General features: G+C 27.0%; 4 protein-coding genes across 4 annotated transcripts; all 4 read left to right on the top strand.

Annotated features, from left to right (window-relative positions):
* Positions 1 to 1,974: 1,974 nt before the first annotated feature.
* Positions 1,975 to 3,290, top strand: OCT59_001261 (uncharacterized protein; the record flags this gene model as incomplete). Its single annotated transcript, XM_025318948.2, has 1 exon — positions 1,975 to 3,290. One exon carries the CDS (start codon positions 1,975 to 1,977, stop codon positions 3,019 to 3,021), a length of 1,047 nt encoding a protein of 348 aa, XP_025174938.1. The 3' UTR covers positions 3,022 to 3,290.
* A 1,269-nt stretch (positions 3,291 to 4,559) lies between these two features.
* OCT59_001260 (uncharacterized protein) lies at positions 4,560 to 6,011 on the top strand (the record flags this gene model as incomplete). The annotated part of the gene is made up of 1 exon (XM_066139431.1): positions 4,560 to 6,011. The coding sequence occupies one exon, from the start codon at positions 4,560 to 4,562 to the stop codon at positions 6,009 to 6,011; it is 1,452 nt and encodes a 483-aa protein (XP_065988835.1).
* Positions 6,012 to 8,026: 2,015 nt separating this feature from the next.
* Positions 8,027 to 9,511, top strand: OCT59_001259 (uncharacterized protein; the record flags this gene model as incomplete). Its single annotated transcript, XM_066139430.1, has 1 exon — positions 8,027 to 9,511. One exon carries the CDS (start codon positions 8,027 to 8,029, stop codon positions 9,509 to 9,511), a length of 1,485 nt encoding a protein of 494 aa, XP_065988834.1.
* A 1,748-nt stretch (positions 9,512 to 11,259) lies between these two features.
* OCT59_001258 (uncharacterized protein) lies at positions 11,260 to 13,412 on the top strand. The gene has a single exon (XM_025318946.2). It carries the CDS (start codon positions 11,305 to 11,307, stop codon positions 13,000 to 13,002), a length of 1,698 nt encoding a protein of 565 aa, XP_025174935.2. The 5' UTR covers positions 11,260 to 11,304; the 3' UTR covers positions 13,003 to 13,412.
* The last annotated feature ends 1,987 nt before the right edge of the window (positions 13,413 to 15,399 follow it).

Here is a 15,399-nt window from a genome sequence, read left to right as displayed (position 1 = left end):
TGTGTGGTGTGCAAAAATTCATTGTAAAATTTATTTAAAAATCATACAATACATTTTATTCGTTTATCTATTATGTTTCACATATATGTTTGTACCAATTATTTTAAAATAAACAGCAAATTTGTACAATAAATAAAAAAGAAGAAAAAAAAAGAAAAAAAGAATTTTGTTTTTTTTAAATCACTATTTAATGTTCCATTTACAGAAGTCTATATCTTAAAAGGTCTCATAAAATACGCCCTCGATGATCACATTGTTATACTACTCTTTTTGCGTAATTCATTGAGATGGAATCTCCTTTCCATCGACCGTTAAAACGCGAAAAAGGAAATGCACCATGTGACTTTTGGCCAAGATTATGCATACACGTTCGGCAATTGGATCTGCAATTTTGTTAAGGCATTAATATTGTTATTTTTTATTCACATACTAATCCATAAAAAGTTAGATCGATTAATGACAGTGAATAAAGGGTAGGGTCTACAAATAAGATTTATAAAATTTTTTGGGGGTATTTCCAAATGCATCATTCAATAGTAACAAATGTGGTCCTAAAATTTACAATAGATCAACTAAATAAGAAAAGTATAGAAGCAATAATTTGTGTTACATTGTAGACTTCATCTAAGCCAAATTTCTTTGTCATAAATTTCAAACGGATATTCCTCCGTATTACCGTATACTGTAACCTGTTTGAAAAAAAAATCTGCGCCTAAATTTATTTCATGTTTTTGCAAAAACAAAAAAAAAATAAACAAATTAAAAAAATGTTATTAATAGAACGGATAGGATAAACATATTTCCATCCTAGTATTATAACTACGGTAGTTGAGTCATAAATTTTTTTTTATTTAATTATTTTCATTATTGGATTTGATTAACTGATAATTAAGACGGTTTAACCGACGGTATCGGGACTTTTCGCCGAAGGGATACTTCGCCGAATAGATATTTTGTCGAATGAACATCGCCGAAAAATTATTTTATTTTTATTGTTTTATACTAAAATAGTACATAAAGAATTTTTTCTAGAAAAATTTCAAAATAATTTATTTTTTATTTTCACTGCGCCATGAATATTTTTTCATGAAAATGTCCATTCGGCGAAATGTCCATTCGGTGAAATGGAATTCGGTGAAATGTACCGTAACCTTAACCAATTAAGAGTCGGTTATTCGATTAAAATGAACAAAATTAATTTGGTGCCAAAAAAAAAAATCAATATTTTTCAGTGTTAATCGAATAATTAATTGGTTAGGATCCTTGGTTAATCGATTATTCATATGTCATCTAATCGACGTTTTTATTCCTGTTAATAGTTAATTATTGACAGGCGGACTGTGAAAAAATGCTGATCACGCGAACAATGAAATCGTAAAATTTTATTTTCGCACCAATAAAATCCAGCTTTTCTTGAAAGTGATAGTACAATACTATAATATTATTTATATTCAATCTTTTTATGGGGCACAGCCCCTTTTACTGTGATTATTGTCCTTTTTCAGTTTAAAATTAATACAATTAATACAAAAATGGTTTAGCTTTTTTTCATTATCGTTATAGTGAAAGAATATCCTTTTTTAATAATTCATTTCGTTTTATGCACTATGCAGATATAGTAATAATACGTATAAAAAAAAAAGAATTTTTTTTCATTATCGGTCAATGTGTACAAATTAATTAATATATATATATTATTATCAAATATAATTTTAATTTTTGCGATAAACCAATGATTTACGTTTTTTGTAATGTTTTTGTTCATGTTGAAAGAGAAAAAAGGTAACGCCCTTTGCCGTTATTATCATTATAAAGGATCGACGAAATATAAATAAGGTTATTTTTCAACGTCCCTTTTTCTTCAGATTCTTCCTACAATTTTTTTTAAAAAAAATTAAAATCAAATAAAAAATTTTTCCTACACTATAAATGAAACATTTTTTTTTCTTTTTTTTTTTAAAAAAAAATTAAACGATGGAGTCTTTAAGCAGTGAATTAAAAGTTGAAATCTTTAAATACGTATCTAGACCTATGTCACTCATTCTTATCAATCGTAATTGGTATTCTACCTCACAAAATCCTCATGCTCGCGCCGAATGGTTGATTTATAAATACGGTAGAGCACATGTTTTATTTCATGCTATTAGGTTAGGAAATTTCGCAACAGTAGAAGTTGTACAAACATTACTTGCTAAGAAAGCGATCATATCAAGATACATTGTACAACGATTGATGATGCAATTCGGTACTTACGATCAAAGATTAATCGAGATGAGAATTAAATACAATACAAATATTAAAGCACCTAAAAATAAACCCTGGGCAAGTGATTTGCCTCTTTCAGTTTTTACGAAATTAATAACTGAAGCAACTAATGAGCTGAAATTGAATTTTACTATCAGGGGAAACGATTTAGAATTATTCCATTACTTAACTGCTGGTGCTCATGCGATCGATCAAGCACCGCCCATTCTTCTCAAAAATCTTCAAGAAATTGAGGATTTAATTTTAAATAAAAAATTCATTCCCTTTCCATCTCGTCCAAGACTTACTACAGCATACCAACATTCCGTAGGTGTAACTGAACAATTTCCATCGCAAGATGGTTATGAAAATAAACTAGAAATTAATTTAATATCGAGAGCAATTCTAATCCACCCGGAACTTGTGACATTATGGAAGAAAATTGGATATAATGAAGTATGCAGTGATATGAATGGATTAGTTGTGAAAGGTTTCTTTGTCGTGTGTTTTCCTCCAAATCCAATAAAAACTTGGGTGTGTCCAAGTTCAGATACTGTAGCTGGGAAGCTACAAAAACTAATTAATCTTGGTTTTCAACTTACCGATAATATAATTGAAGATTTAATAAAGATGTTCAAATCACAAATGAAAACAATTGGAGAATCATTATTAAATTCTTTTTTTAAAATTCGAGGTAATTCTATACCGCCAATTGTTGAAACAACATTGATTGAAATTAGAAAAACCAAAAAGAAGAGAAGAAAAAGAAAAAGATAACGAAAATCTTTGAAAATTTGAAATTATTTAATAATGAATAAATAAATAGATGTTTTTAAAATTCAAAAAAAAATTTTTCTTGATTGTTCTCTCGATCTCAAATTAATTTGCATCGTTCATATGGTTATTCATTTTTAAAGAGTAATTTCATAAAAATTATTATTATGTTAAATAATTGTATTATATTTTGTAATGATAATTTCTTTATAAAAAAAATTATTCAAGTTACTACTACTACATTTAATATAATTTTTTACGTCATTCCTTATTTATGGTTAAAAGTTTTATTTTATTTATTTATATTTATTAATTAATTAATCTCTAAACACGTTTAATTATCAATAATAACGATAAATTTTCATGATATGGGAGTGGCTGTATGAAGTGGCACGTTTACCCGTTTGGCTACGTAAGCGGTTAGTCGATTAGTACAATTTTTTTTAAAAAATTTCTTTGTGGCTGATTTGTTAAGGTTGATAATCGATGACGGATCTACGTTTTCATATATAATATAAATAATTCACGTTTGCGGCGATTTATTTATTATACAGGTTGTATAAACGTGACACACGTGACTGTTAATATGTAGGTTAAATTTTTATGTTAAATAAAAAACTGTTACCTGGTTTTATAGTCATTTTTTTATGCTAATTACAAAATTCGCTTATCATTTTGCATATATCTCTTGTATACGAATTTTTAATAAAAAAATTTTATCCGTTATTTTTGTAAAAACTGAGCCTTTCACGGATCCATTCACGGAAATGTAAATAATTTGATAAATTCCGTGATATAAGGCTATTAATTGCGGATACATGAGCCTTTTACGGAAAAAAGAAAACGGATCGATTTTTTTACAGGGCTAACGTGCAAAACAATCGGTAATCCTTTGAATTGAGCATTAATACATTCAATATTCAAATATACAGAAGGATAACTTAAATTACAAAAATATTTAATGATATGTTAAAATTGTTATTTAATACTTCTTTCTTTCTTTTCATTAAACAAAAAAAGAAATTTATTAAAACGTTTACTCTAAAGTAAATAAATCTAAACATTTTTAATTCTAAATAATTCGTCACTTGCGGATACATTTATTTATAAGAATAATTATTAAATATAAAATATGCTTATACTAACACCGACTTTATCTGGTTGGCATCCAGAATTCAGGCGCGTCGGTCGGCTATAAACAGCCCGTTAGGGAAGTCTCATCATCATCCAAGGAATATCAATTGGCTTTGAAATATCAAATGGCTTTAAAAATTGATGGAATTTTTTATTTCAACTTTTATCTTTCGATAAAAAAAAAATTTAATTGGATTGTTCTACACAAAAAAGATCTTATAATATCAGATGTGGAATACCAGGCCAACACTAAGCCAACTTGCAAATAGTAGTATGCCACATGACTATTATGTTCAATGAAACTTTATAAAAAGAACGACTTTTCGTCTCATTTTTATTCAGTTAACGAACGACTTTCTTTTTTAAAAAAAAACTTAAAACTTTATTTGTTATATTTAAAAACAACAATGCCTCAACTCACCGTTGATTGTTTGGATGAGATTTTTGAACATCTAGCTGATGATGAATTTACTTTACGTTCATGCATTTTGGTAAATCGACTTTGGTGCAAAGTTTCCATAAGGATTTTATGGAGAAATGCCTGGAATTACAATTTTTCAGATTTTAGAACTTTAATTGCTTGTCTCCCAAGCGAGTCGAAAAAAATTTTATCCAATAATAGAATTATGATTTCAACCCCAACTTTAGAAATTCCAACTTTCGATTATGCATCATTTTGTAATATTCTACCAGTTAAACGAACTTATAAAATGCTTGAATTACTTATTGGAAAACAAATTGGAAACCATTCCATTTCTCCACAAAATTTATTTATTAAAGCGCATATAACGACGCAGGAAGTATTCAAAATGTTCATGAATCAAATAACTTCTTTAAAGATTTTAGATTATCTACACTATCAGGAAATTGGTTTTACTTCCTACCCTGGAGCAAGGAATTGTTTAAAATATCTCTCGGAATTATATTGTAGTTCAGATACTTCCTCCGATTTTTTTTATCAATTATCTCAAATCTGTAATAATATCTCATTATTAGACATCACAATTGTAGATCGTCTTCCTCATGGGTTGATAAATTTAATCTCCGTTCAACAAAGTTTAAAATGTCTTAATTTATCAATATATTATGTTCCGACAGATTTATCTTTATTATTGACAAGAGTTCCCAATACATTGACTAAATTACGACTTTATGGAGGTAGTGATGGTATTTCATTATCATTTATCATTAGGTTAACAAATTTACAAGAATTACAATTGTCATATGAAGTTAAAGAATGGTTTAAAGATTTTGAAATTTTACAATACACTGTTTTTCCAAAGTTACAAGTTTTAAAATTTAAATTTGAACTTCCTAATTGGGAATTATTAGTAAATTTCTTGGAACATAATGGAAAAAATCTGGAAGAAATCTATTTTTGTGATTATAGTATGGGTTATAATAATAATTCATTAAATTTATCAATTGCTAGATATTGTCCAATTCTTAAAAATCTTTCGACCGGAATTGAAAGTAATGAATTGGAAACATTAAAAATAATTGTTGAAAGTTGTCACAATTTAAAAAGTATTAAAGTTTGGTGTGGTGGACCATTTATAAATGAGAAAGATGCATTGGAAGTAATTTTGGAATATTCAAAAAACATTGATGAAATAATATTATATTATCATTATGATGCACAAATTGAAATATTCCCGGAAGAATTAGATTCCATTTTTATAAATTGGTCAAATCATATACCACAAAAGTCAATTTCATTGATTCTTATTACTGATACTTGTATTGTGTCAAGCTTAGACAAAAATTATAAGAATTTGAAAATCATTGAAAAATATATTGATTTAGGTATTATTAAGAAATTTGAAATTACAGATTATGAAGATTTAGATTATATTTAAATTTTATAGCTTTAGGAAATTTTGTTTTAGATTATTTTGATTTTATTTTATTTTTCATATAGTTAGAATATGTAAATTTTGATTATATTTTAGGTTGAACTTTTTTTTTATTCATTATGTTTTTTTTTTGTTAATTATTTTATAAATAAATAAATAGAAATTTACAATTTATTTTAAAATTTTTTAATTTTTTAATTTTTTACTATACTCTTATTTTATTTTATAAAAAAAAAATAATTAACCTATTTTTTTTTTCTTATATTTCGGGCGTTCTCGAGCAAATGGATCGATAATTAAAATTCTAGACGAGATTTGGCAGATCAAATGACGTTTGAGAGATGTTATGCTTCCTGAGCTTGTAGACAGGATTGAGTGTAATTTTGTCGTTCCTAGTCGGGATGTCGGGATACATACGGACCTCAACGAATATCAGAACACAATAATTACAAATTTGGGGTTTTCTAATATTGTTACATCGCCAACGTTAAAAATTTGAGCCCTGAATGTGGACGAAATGTACGTAAGGAGTTACATTCTGAGGAATAAAATATGGAGACTAAAACTCTTCTTTTTATTGTTGAATTAAAATATAGAACATACGGACCTCAATGAATATTGGAACACAATTTTAGCGTATAATTACAAATTCAGGATTGACGGGATGTACGTAAGGAATTATATTCTGATGAATAAAATATGGTGACTAAAATTATCTTTTTTTTCATTGTTGAATTAAAACATAAAACATTCGAACCTCAACGAATACCAGAACACAATTTTGGCGTATAATTACAAATTCGGGATTTGCTAATATTGCTACATCAATTTGGGCTTTGAATGCAGACTAATTTGGACGGAATGTATGTAAGATGTTACATTCTGATGTATAAATATGAAGACTAAAACTAACTTTTTTTCATTGTTAAATTAAAACAGAGAACATAAGGACCTCAATTTGGTGCTACATAGCTAACGTTAAATTAGACTAGTTTGGACGGGATGTACGAAAGGAGTTACATCCTGATGAATAAAATGAGACTAAAACTATCTTGTTGACTAAAATTATCATCAATGAAATATAAAAAGAGGTATTGGATTTCAAATCAACCAACAGCTCATTGTATTTCTAAAAACTAACATAGCATATAATAAATGTTAGGAAACCAAAACAAGAATAACCAATACTTATCATCTTACATTTTATACTGTAGATTCTGGAGCAGTTTGTGGAAGTGATAAATTTTCTTGTTCATATTAAATTATTGATAGAAGGTAATACTTAAGAAAAATCTTTATTTTATCATTTATACAAAAAATTTATTCATGATTAAAGAGTTCATAGGATTCACAGAGTTGTGCGACAGGATAATGTTGCTGAAGCAACATATGAAAGTTTGTATAATCTGCAAAGGGAAAATGGGAATATTTTGAATTACTGTTGGAGATTCGTTGAATAGTTTCTTTTTTGATTTTTTGAAGACACAATGATGAATTATAAAATGGAGAGTTTGCTCAAACGTTTCAAAGGTATTTAATCGTGACCTTGATTGTAATGTTGAACATCACCCGGAAGTAGATAATACATTTTATTTCAAAAAGATACATTTGTGTGATTTGTGCGACATATAATAAAATAATTCTATGATTCTGGTCTATAGAAAAAATATTTGCAATGTGTATAAAATAAGGTAAAATCAATGTTTATCTAAAAATATTATTTACGTTAATCGGTTTCAGGACGTGTTTCTATGAACCTGTGTTACATTAAATACATTACGTATGTGACCAACCTTTACATATATGGGTCATTGGGTCAACACCTTACGCGATTGACATCAATTTCAACCCATTTTGAAAACGTAATTTCAGCCCGCACTATAATTGTACCGATCGACAAAAAAGTTAATATTACACTACATTTGTATTTTTTTTCTTTTTATATTTCTTTATATTTTTAAAAAGGGTTTAACATCAACCCAATTTTCCTTTTTTTTTTTTTTGAAATTATAATAAAAATGACTTGTCAACTTCCATCTGACTGTTTAAATGAGATTTTTGAATGCTTAGAGGAAGATACCCTTACTTTGCATTCATGTTTGCTAACTAACCGCCTTTGGTGTGGAATTTCTGTTAGAATTTTGTGGAGGAATATTTGGGATTTTAATAAGAGTTCTTATCAGCAAAATCCATTTAGGATAGACTCATCAATTCTTAGTATTTTATATGCTTGTCTTCCAAATGAATCAAAAGAGCTCTTACAGAAGAATGGAATTTTTATTTCAACACCTACAGCAAAAAAACCTCTGTTTAATTATGTAGCATTTTGCAGAGTACTCTCAGTTCGTGATATTTGCAGAATAGTTGATAATGCTTTCAAGCATAAACCACCCCATAATTCATTAAGCTTAGAAGATAGAAATTATTTAGTCATAAATGAAATTATCAAAATGTTTGAAAAGCAAATTTATTCCTTGAAAAAATTATTCTATTATAATAATCATTATCATATTAATTATTCCTTTCCTTATTTTCCTGGAATAAGGAATCTTTCAGAATTACATTGCAGTTCAAACCTTCCTTCAAATTTTTTTTATCAACTGGCACAATTATGTCACAATATACAAACGCTTTCAATAGATTTTCATAATTATGAAGCTTTAAATGAGTTAAAAGAATTTATTTCTTTACAGGATAATCTAAAAAGTTTAACGTTATCAGCTTATGATGCGAGTTGGGAAAGTATCTTACCTTCTATAAAAAATCACTCTAATATAACAAGATTACACCTTTATGGTGATAGTGATAAATTACCATTTTCATTTGTCAGTTTATTAACAAATTTACAAGAATTTATATTTTCATTTTTTAATGGATCAACTTTTGAAGAATTTAACATGTTTCAGCATATTAATTTTTCTAAATTACATACTCTAAAAATTCCTTATCAATGTCCGAAACCTGAGTATGTAATGAAATTTTTAGAAAATAATGGGAAATACCTCAAGAAATTTCATACAGATGAAAATGATGAAACTTTAAGCTTATCTATTGCTAAGTTTTGTCCAAACCTTAGAAATCTTTTTGTTATATTTAATAGTGGTGAAACAGATATATTGAAAACTATATTACTTAATTGTTGTCAGTTAGAAAGTATTAAAATATGGTGTGGAGAAGGATATTTAACCGAAAATGAAGTATATGAAACTGTTGCAGATTATGCACCACCCAATTTTTGTGAATTAAAATTATTCAATGAATCATATTCTGATGTTGTATCTCCAGATGAATTAGAATGTTTTTTTATAACTTGGAAGAATAGAAAACTCAGTAAATTAATTACGTTAATAATTATTAAAGATTACTATTATGGATATAATTATTTGATTGATGATAAAGAAAATATGAGAATAATTGAGAAATATGTAAATTTAGGTGTTGCTAAATATGAGACTATAGGGTATGAAGAAGAAGACAAAGAAGAATACTATTATTATTATTGAAATTTTTTTTTTTAATGTATTTTATTTTACTTATTTTCTTGAGGAAATCTATGAAATCTAGGAAATCTAGGGGTCAAATTCTTATATATTTGTATGGTGTCATTCTTTATTGAAAATAAATATTATACTTTTATAAAATTATACATATCATGAAAATATGTAAAATATGTTTAATTATACCTTAATTTTACGTGACAAGTGATGCGCGCCAGGTATCAATTTACGTCTGTCGCGTATCGTTATCGCCTGACGCCAATCGACACCTGATGCACTAGTGCATTCAATGCTAGTTTAGTATTAGCTTTTACAACTATCTTATAATACTAAATCCAAGGCTATATATTATATATCTTAATCCATTTATCTTGAAATTAGTTTTATATAAGGAATTTTATTGTTTCCAAAATCTTTGATCAATCAATTAGTTTCATCAGCAAGCTAGTATAATCGATCAAAAATTGATTGTTGTCCAGAGCGAAGCGAAGGACTATATATGTTTATGAACTTTATGAACGTTACGTGAACGTTACGAAGTCCATTTGTCCACACGCGTCATAACAAGATAATGGTGATAAATAATCACTCTGGACCCACAACGGTTTCCAATCCCTAGTTATATTTTAACGTAATTATTCCAGATAATTCGGCGTAATGGTGAAATTTATTACACCAAATTTTTGTTCAAAGATTCGCCGAATTTCGTAACATTTTGGCATGGCTTGAATGGCCCATGTATAATCTATCATAATTAGTTGGAAAAAATCTTGTTTTTAACTTCAATTAAAATTGTAACCGATTTTATACATAACAAAATTTTAAAAAAGACTTGTTTTAAAATTTCACCTTAATTCGAATTAATTCTGAATCAGCGTAAATAATTGGGTTCGAGCCACGGAAAATTCCAGAGTACTATTTATGTAAAAAAATCCATGCAATTTTTAAATAAAGTAGGATATTTTTCTTATTATCAAGCCATCATTGAAAAGTCTACGTCAGTAGGTACTTGAGCAGTACAGATATCATCTATCTAAGATATTTCAATCATTTATAGATAATTACCGTTAAGAATAATGAAATATTTTATATCCTTTCGTTATTTAATAAATTTATGCTATACATTTTTAAATCTAGGATCTAATAACTTGCTAATAAAAATAGAATTTGGCGGACTATCCAATACTTAAAAATAGAGTCACAAAAACTCTTTTAATCGAAAGCTAATAATATGTAAAGTAGTCCATTGATGGATATTGATGAAAATCAATATATATATAAAGTAGTAGTCCATTGATGGATATTGATAGTAGGGTCACTTCGCGGTATCAATAATAATAATAATAATAAACAAATTGATGCACTCTTATTCGTTCAACAAAAAATAATGAGAATTATTAAACGGGCTGAATTTATTCATCTTTTAGTTTGATACGACCGAACTGTGAATTATTACCCTATTTATTATTTCCAACGAGATTATTGTTTCATATATGCGTTTACGATGCGGGAGCAATCGTTATTAACATACAAGATAAGATAAGAATAATTATGAAAAAAAAAATTTTTTTGCAATTTTCTGTAAAATTGATTGGTTAAAAACGATGGTTCCATGTTACCTATAAATAGAAACACCGGCACGGCTGCACGACAGGTGACCGCCACAAACAAAAATGTACTACCCGATCACCATAAATGAGGAATACCGATTCCGAAACATTATAAATTTAACCTAATTTGAACATTTGTTAAAAAAATTCTCCCCTTTTTCTTTTTTTTTTCTTTCTTCGTTTATAATTATGTCGTGCTCAAAAATTTTGTTAGGAGATTTACCCGAATTAACAAGTGATATTTTAGAATATCTTCGAGATGATATTCCAACTTTACGTTCATGCATTTTAGTTAATAGATTATGGTGTCATACGGCAATTCCATTATTATGGAAAGACCCATTTTCAATGAAATATCCTAAAAACTTTCGCTTTATTGATATTTACTTACAAAGATTAAACGAACAAGACAAAGCAAAATTAAGTGAATATGGAGTTAATAAGAATTTATTTCTTTCAAATTCATTATTTAATTATTCCATGTTTATTAAAAATTTAAATACGCAAACCATTTGTTTCTCTATCGTAAATTGGATTAAGATTAACAAAGTAATTACCTGCTCAGCAGGATTTATTTTTTTATTATTAATTAAAATATTTGTTGAAAATGAAGCTAAATTACGTACTTTTGAACTTGAAATTGCGTATACCTTCCTTAATGTAAATAGTGAAAATTTTAATTCAGCTTTTGATTTAATCTTACACAATCCAAAATTCATTAATAATATAAGAAATTTAAAACTTCATTTTAATGAGGAAATTATCAATTATAAGTTTTTAAGATGTTTTCATTCTAATTGTAAATTAATTTCATCCCTTCATTTTAAGTTTTCAGAATATGAAAGTTTTAATCATGATTACGTGACAATTGAAAAGCAATTGTTACAAATTATTAATTCACAAAGAGATCTTGAAAAAATCTTTTTTGCATATAATAATCCATTATATAGTAATTTATCATCATCATATAATAGTTTTCCATTATATAATATCATAGATCCTAAGAGTTCAAATACTTTAAAAGTAATTATGTTTCATGGAATTAATTTTAGAAATATATTATATATTAAAGAAGCATTTGAACAATTGAATGCTTTGGAATCCATTCATATACTTTATTGTCATATTTTAAATTCAAATTTTATTCAACAAATCATTGAAATCAATAAACCATTTAAATTAAGATCTTTGTTTATGATACGTGAAGATGATGAAAAATTACAAATTGAACCAATCCAAGCTTTATTTCAAAAATCTGGAAAATATTTGGAAAATCTTGGATTTAAACCATTCATGAATAATGAATTGAAGCACAAATTATTAGAATTAATTAATACTTATTGTATTGGAATTAAATATTTTGATTTAAATGTATTTAGTATTCAAAGTGCTTGTTTAGCATTGAGTTTAATCAAAAATTTCATACAAAATATTAATTATCTTTCCATAGATGTTCATAGTTACAATACTTTATTCATGTATGATGAAAAAAATGAGCTTAGTACAAAATTATTGTTAAATTTAGCATATATTCTTCCTAATAAGTTGGAATATTTGAATTTAGAACTTGGTATTAATAATACAAGTAATGATTTGGAAGAATTTTTAAAGAATTCAAAACATATTTTTATTAGAAAATTATTATTCAGAATTAATATATTGATTGGTGATATTTTACCCTGTATAAAGGAACATATTATGAAAGAGAGAAGGGTTGAATATATAGCTATCGAAGGTTATTATAATAGTAATTATTTATATAATTATAAAAAAGATTTGTTTACTATGACAGATGAATTGAGAGAATTTGAATCGTACAACATTAAAGTTAAAAAATATAATTATTTATATATTAAAGCCCATGAACTTATAGACAAGATCTATTAGATATATATATATATACCTCAAATATTTGATGAAAGGTTGCTTAAGCAAACGTGTTTTTTTTTATACATATATATATATACCTGATTGCTGAAGGAAGCGTGTTTATTTTTTTCTTGCGATGGGAAAGGTAAAGGACGAGAGAGAGAAAGGGCGAGGTGATGAGAAAGGGAGAAAGGACGTGGACGAGATAGGGAGAAAGGGCAAAGAGAAAGGGCGAAGAGAAAGGAGGGCGAGAGGGAAAGGAAAAGAGAGGGATGCGTATATTGGTATATTCAGTATATTCATAATTCTTATTTTTAAATAAAGGGAATTATTATATATTATATATTCTTCGTTTTATATTCAATTTAAACAGAATAAAGGATGTGTTCGTCTGTATGAAAAGCGTTAATCATAATTTCTTCCAATAATAATATACTTTGTTCAAATAATACAATTTTCAGTTTTTCAGTCAATAATAAAGCTCTACATTTCCGGATTTTTTTTCAAGTACGACAGACAGTTCATTCTCACTTTTTTTATATCTAAAATTCCTTAACGTTGTACGATTATTTTTGTATATATTAAAATACTAATATCAGATATGACATTAACTATTTCCATTTCTTGCGTAATTAAATTTCTTTATGAATAACAAGTAAACTTATAACATGATGGGAACTGGGAAGAATGACATTGCCATCTTTTATGGTGTCCTCTCATTGCTGCAATTGATTATTTGATAATTACGATATACCGATATCCGAATTCAGAAATACTAAAAATTTGATAATTACTTTCCCTCTACACATGCAGGTCTATTAAATCTTTGCGGACGCGTGATCGAGAGTTGTCCTGATAATCTGTATTATGCAACTTGGAGACTTTATTAAATTGAGAAGTTGTAAGATGAACGAGAACATTTAAATATCGATATAATTTTGATATAACGTAACGTTGTATTGAATTTGGTTGTAATAGTGTGATTTTGATCTTTTCTTACCCTTTCCATCAACACATAAAAATACTGTAATTATTTAGTATGTAAATCGGTTAAAATTATTTGATTTAAAATTCATTTCTTTTTTAATTTATTCATCAAAATGAGATAGATCATCGGTGGATAGTAAAACAATTTTTATTAATATTTATGATAAAATTGATTCGGAAAGAAAGCATGGAATTCTTTTCATATTTATCATATTTATCATACGGTGGTTCCTTTCAAGCAGTGAATATAGGTAGGTGAACAGAGAGATTATTCATTCTTGAACTATTAATTCTACTTTCATCTAATATACATAAGAGTTTCAATTATATGGAATATACAGTACATCAATAGAACAGATACAGTAGATCATAACTATTCGCATGCGAATAGTCTAGATCAATTCCTGAAGGACCGATCTTAGGACTGTTCTTTTTGGACCAGATTGGACTGAACTGGACCGATCCAACCCCAATAAAATTTTTATCATATTCATATAATTTTAAGCACGTGGTCAGATTGGCTATTGCGAAAAGAAAAACATTGCACCGGACAATCATAAACTAAGGAGTATAGAAGCGCTATATAAATTATTAAACAAATACCACTTAGTTTATTAATAATTTCGTAAGAAAGTGTCGCTGCAAATTTTTATTAAATTTAGCATCAAAATGATCCATGCCTATTATACGTTAGCGTATCTGCATATCTGCTAAAATATTACTGATTTCATATGATCATATTAAGTGTGTTAAAGTTTTAACGTTTAAATTAACGTTTAAAGAAATACAATATAATTCTAAAGAAGTTATAAACCTAGGCAAAGGTTCAAAACAAGTAAATTTCTAGTTTTAATCCTTGAAAATAATAAATTTGATCGTTTAAGTAATCATTTCTGTTGGAGCGATATTACCTTGCCCTTACAAAATAAGCATCTGGTTATCTTTCTCGAATGAGATACAAAACTAATATACCAATGGTGCATGTTTTATTAATTGACAAGATTTTAAAATCTTTCCATTTGTCTGTGTGCTGTGCTTCGGTAATTATATAAAATATACCAAATTTCTTTTCCTTCCCAAAAAAATTAATCATAACTCTTACATCAAATTTCAAAAAATTCAAATAATAAGAATAATTTAACTAGTCCAAATTAATAATCATATTATATATCCGATCCAGAATATATTATAATGGATCCGGCGGACCTAATGGATCAGGTATCTTATGATTGATTATATTTTGTTATTGGTTGGTTATTTTTGAATATTTTTAGAACTTAAAGATGGACCAAATAATTTTTGCATAAAAAGTGTTACACATTATTTCATATATTTGTATTAATAAGACAAATTATAATAGAAATACATTTATATTTATCTTCAAAGAATTATTCTATAGCTCCAATTTTGTTTGCGCATCACAAGAAC

This window comes from Rhizophagus irregularis, chromosome 1 (genome assembly GCF_026210795.1).
Source record: "Rhizophagus irregularis chromosome 1, complete sequence".
Lineage (NCBI taxonomy): Eukaryota > Fungi > Glomeromycota > Glomeromycetes > Glomerales > Glomeraceae > Rhizophagus > Rhizophagus irregularis.
Note: the sequence above shows the minus strand (reverse complement) of the source record. Positions and strands in the feature narration are given on the sequence as shown.

Excerpts from the sequence above, each read along its gene's own strand:
- OCT59_001258 (XM_025318946.2), top strand. The coding sequence starts at position 11,305 with ATGTCGTGCTCAAAAATTTTGTTAGGAGATTTACCCGAATTAACAAGT.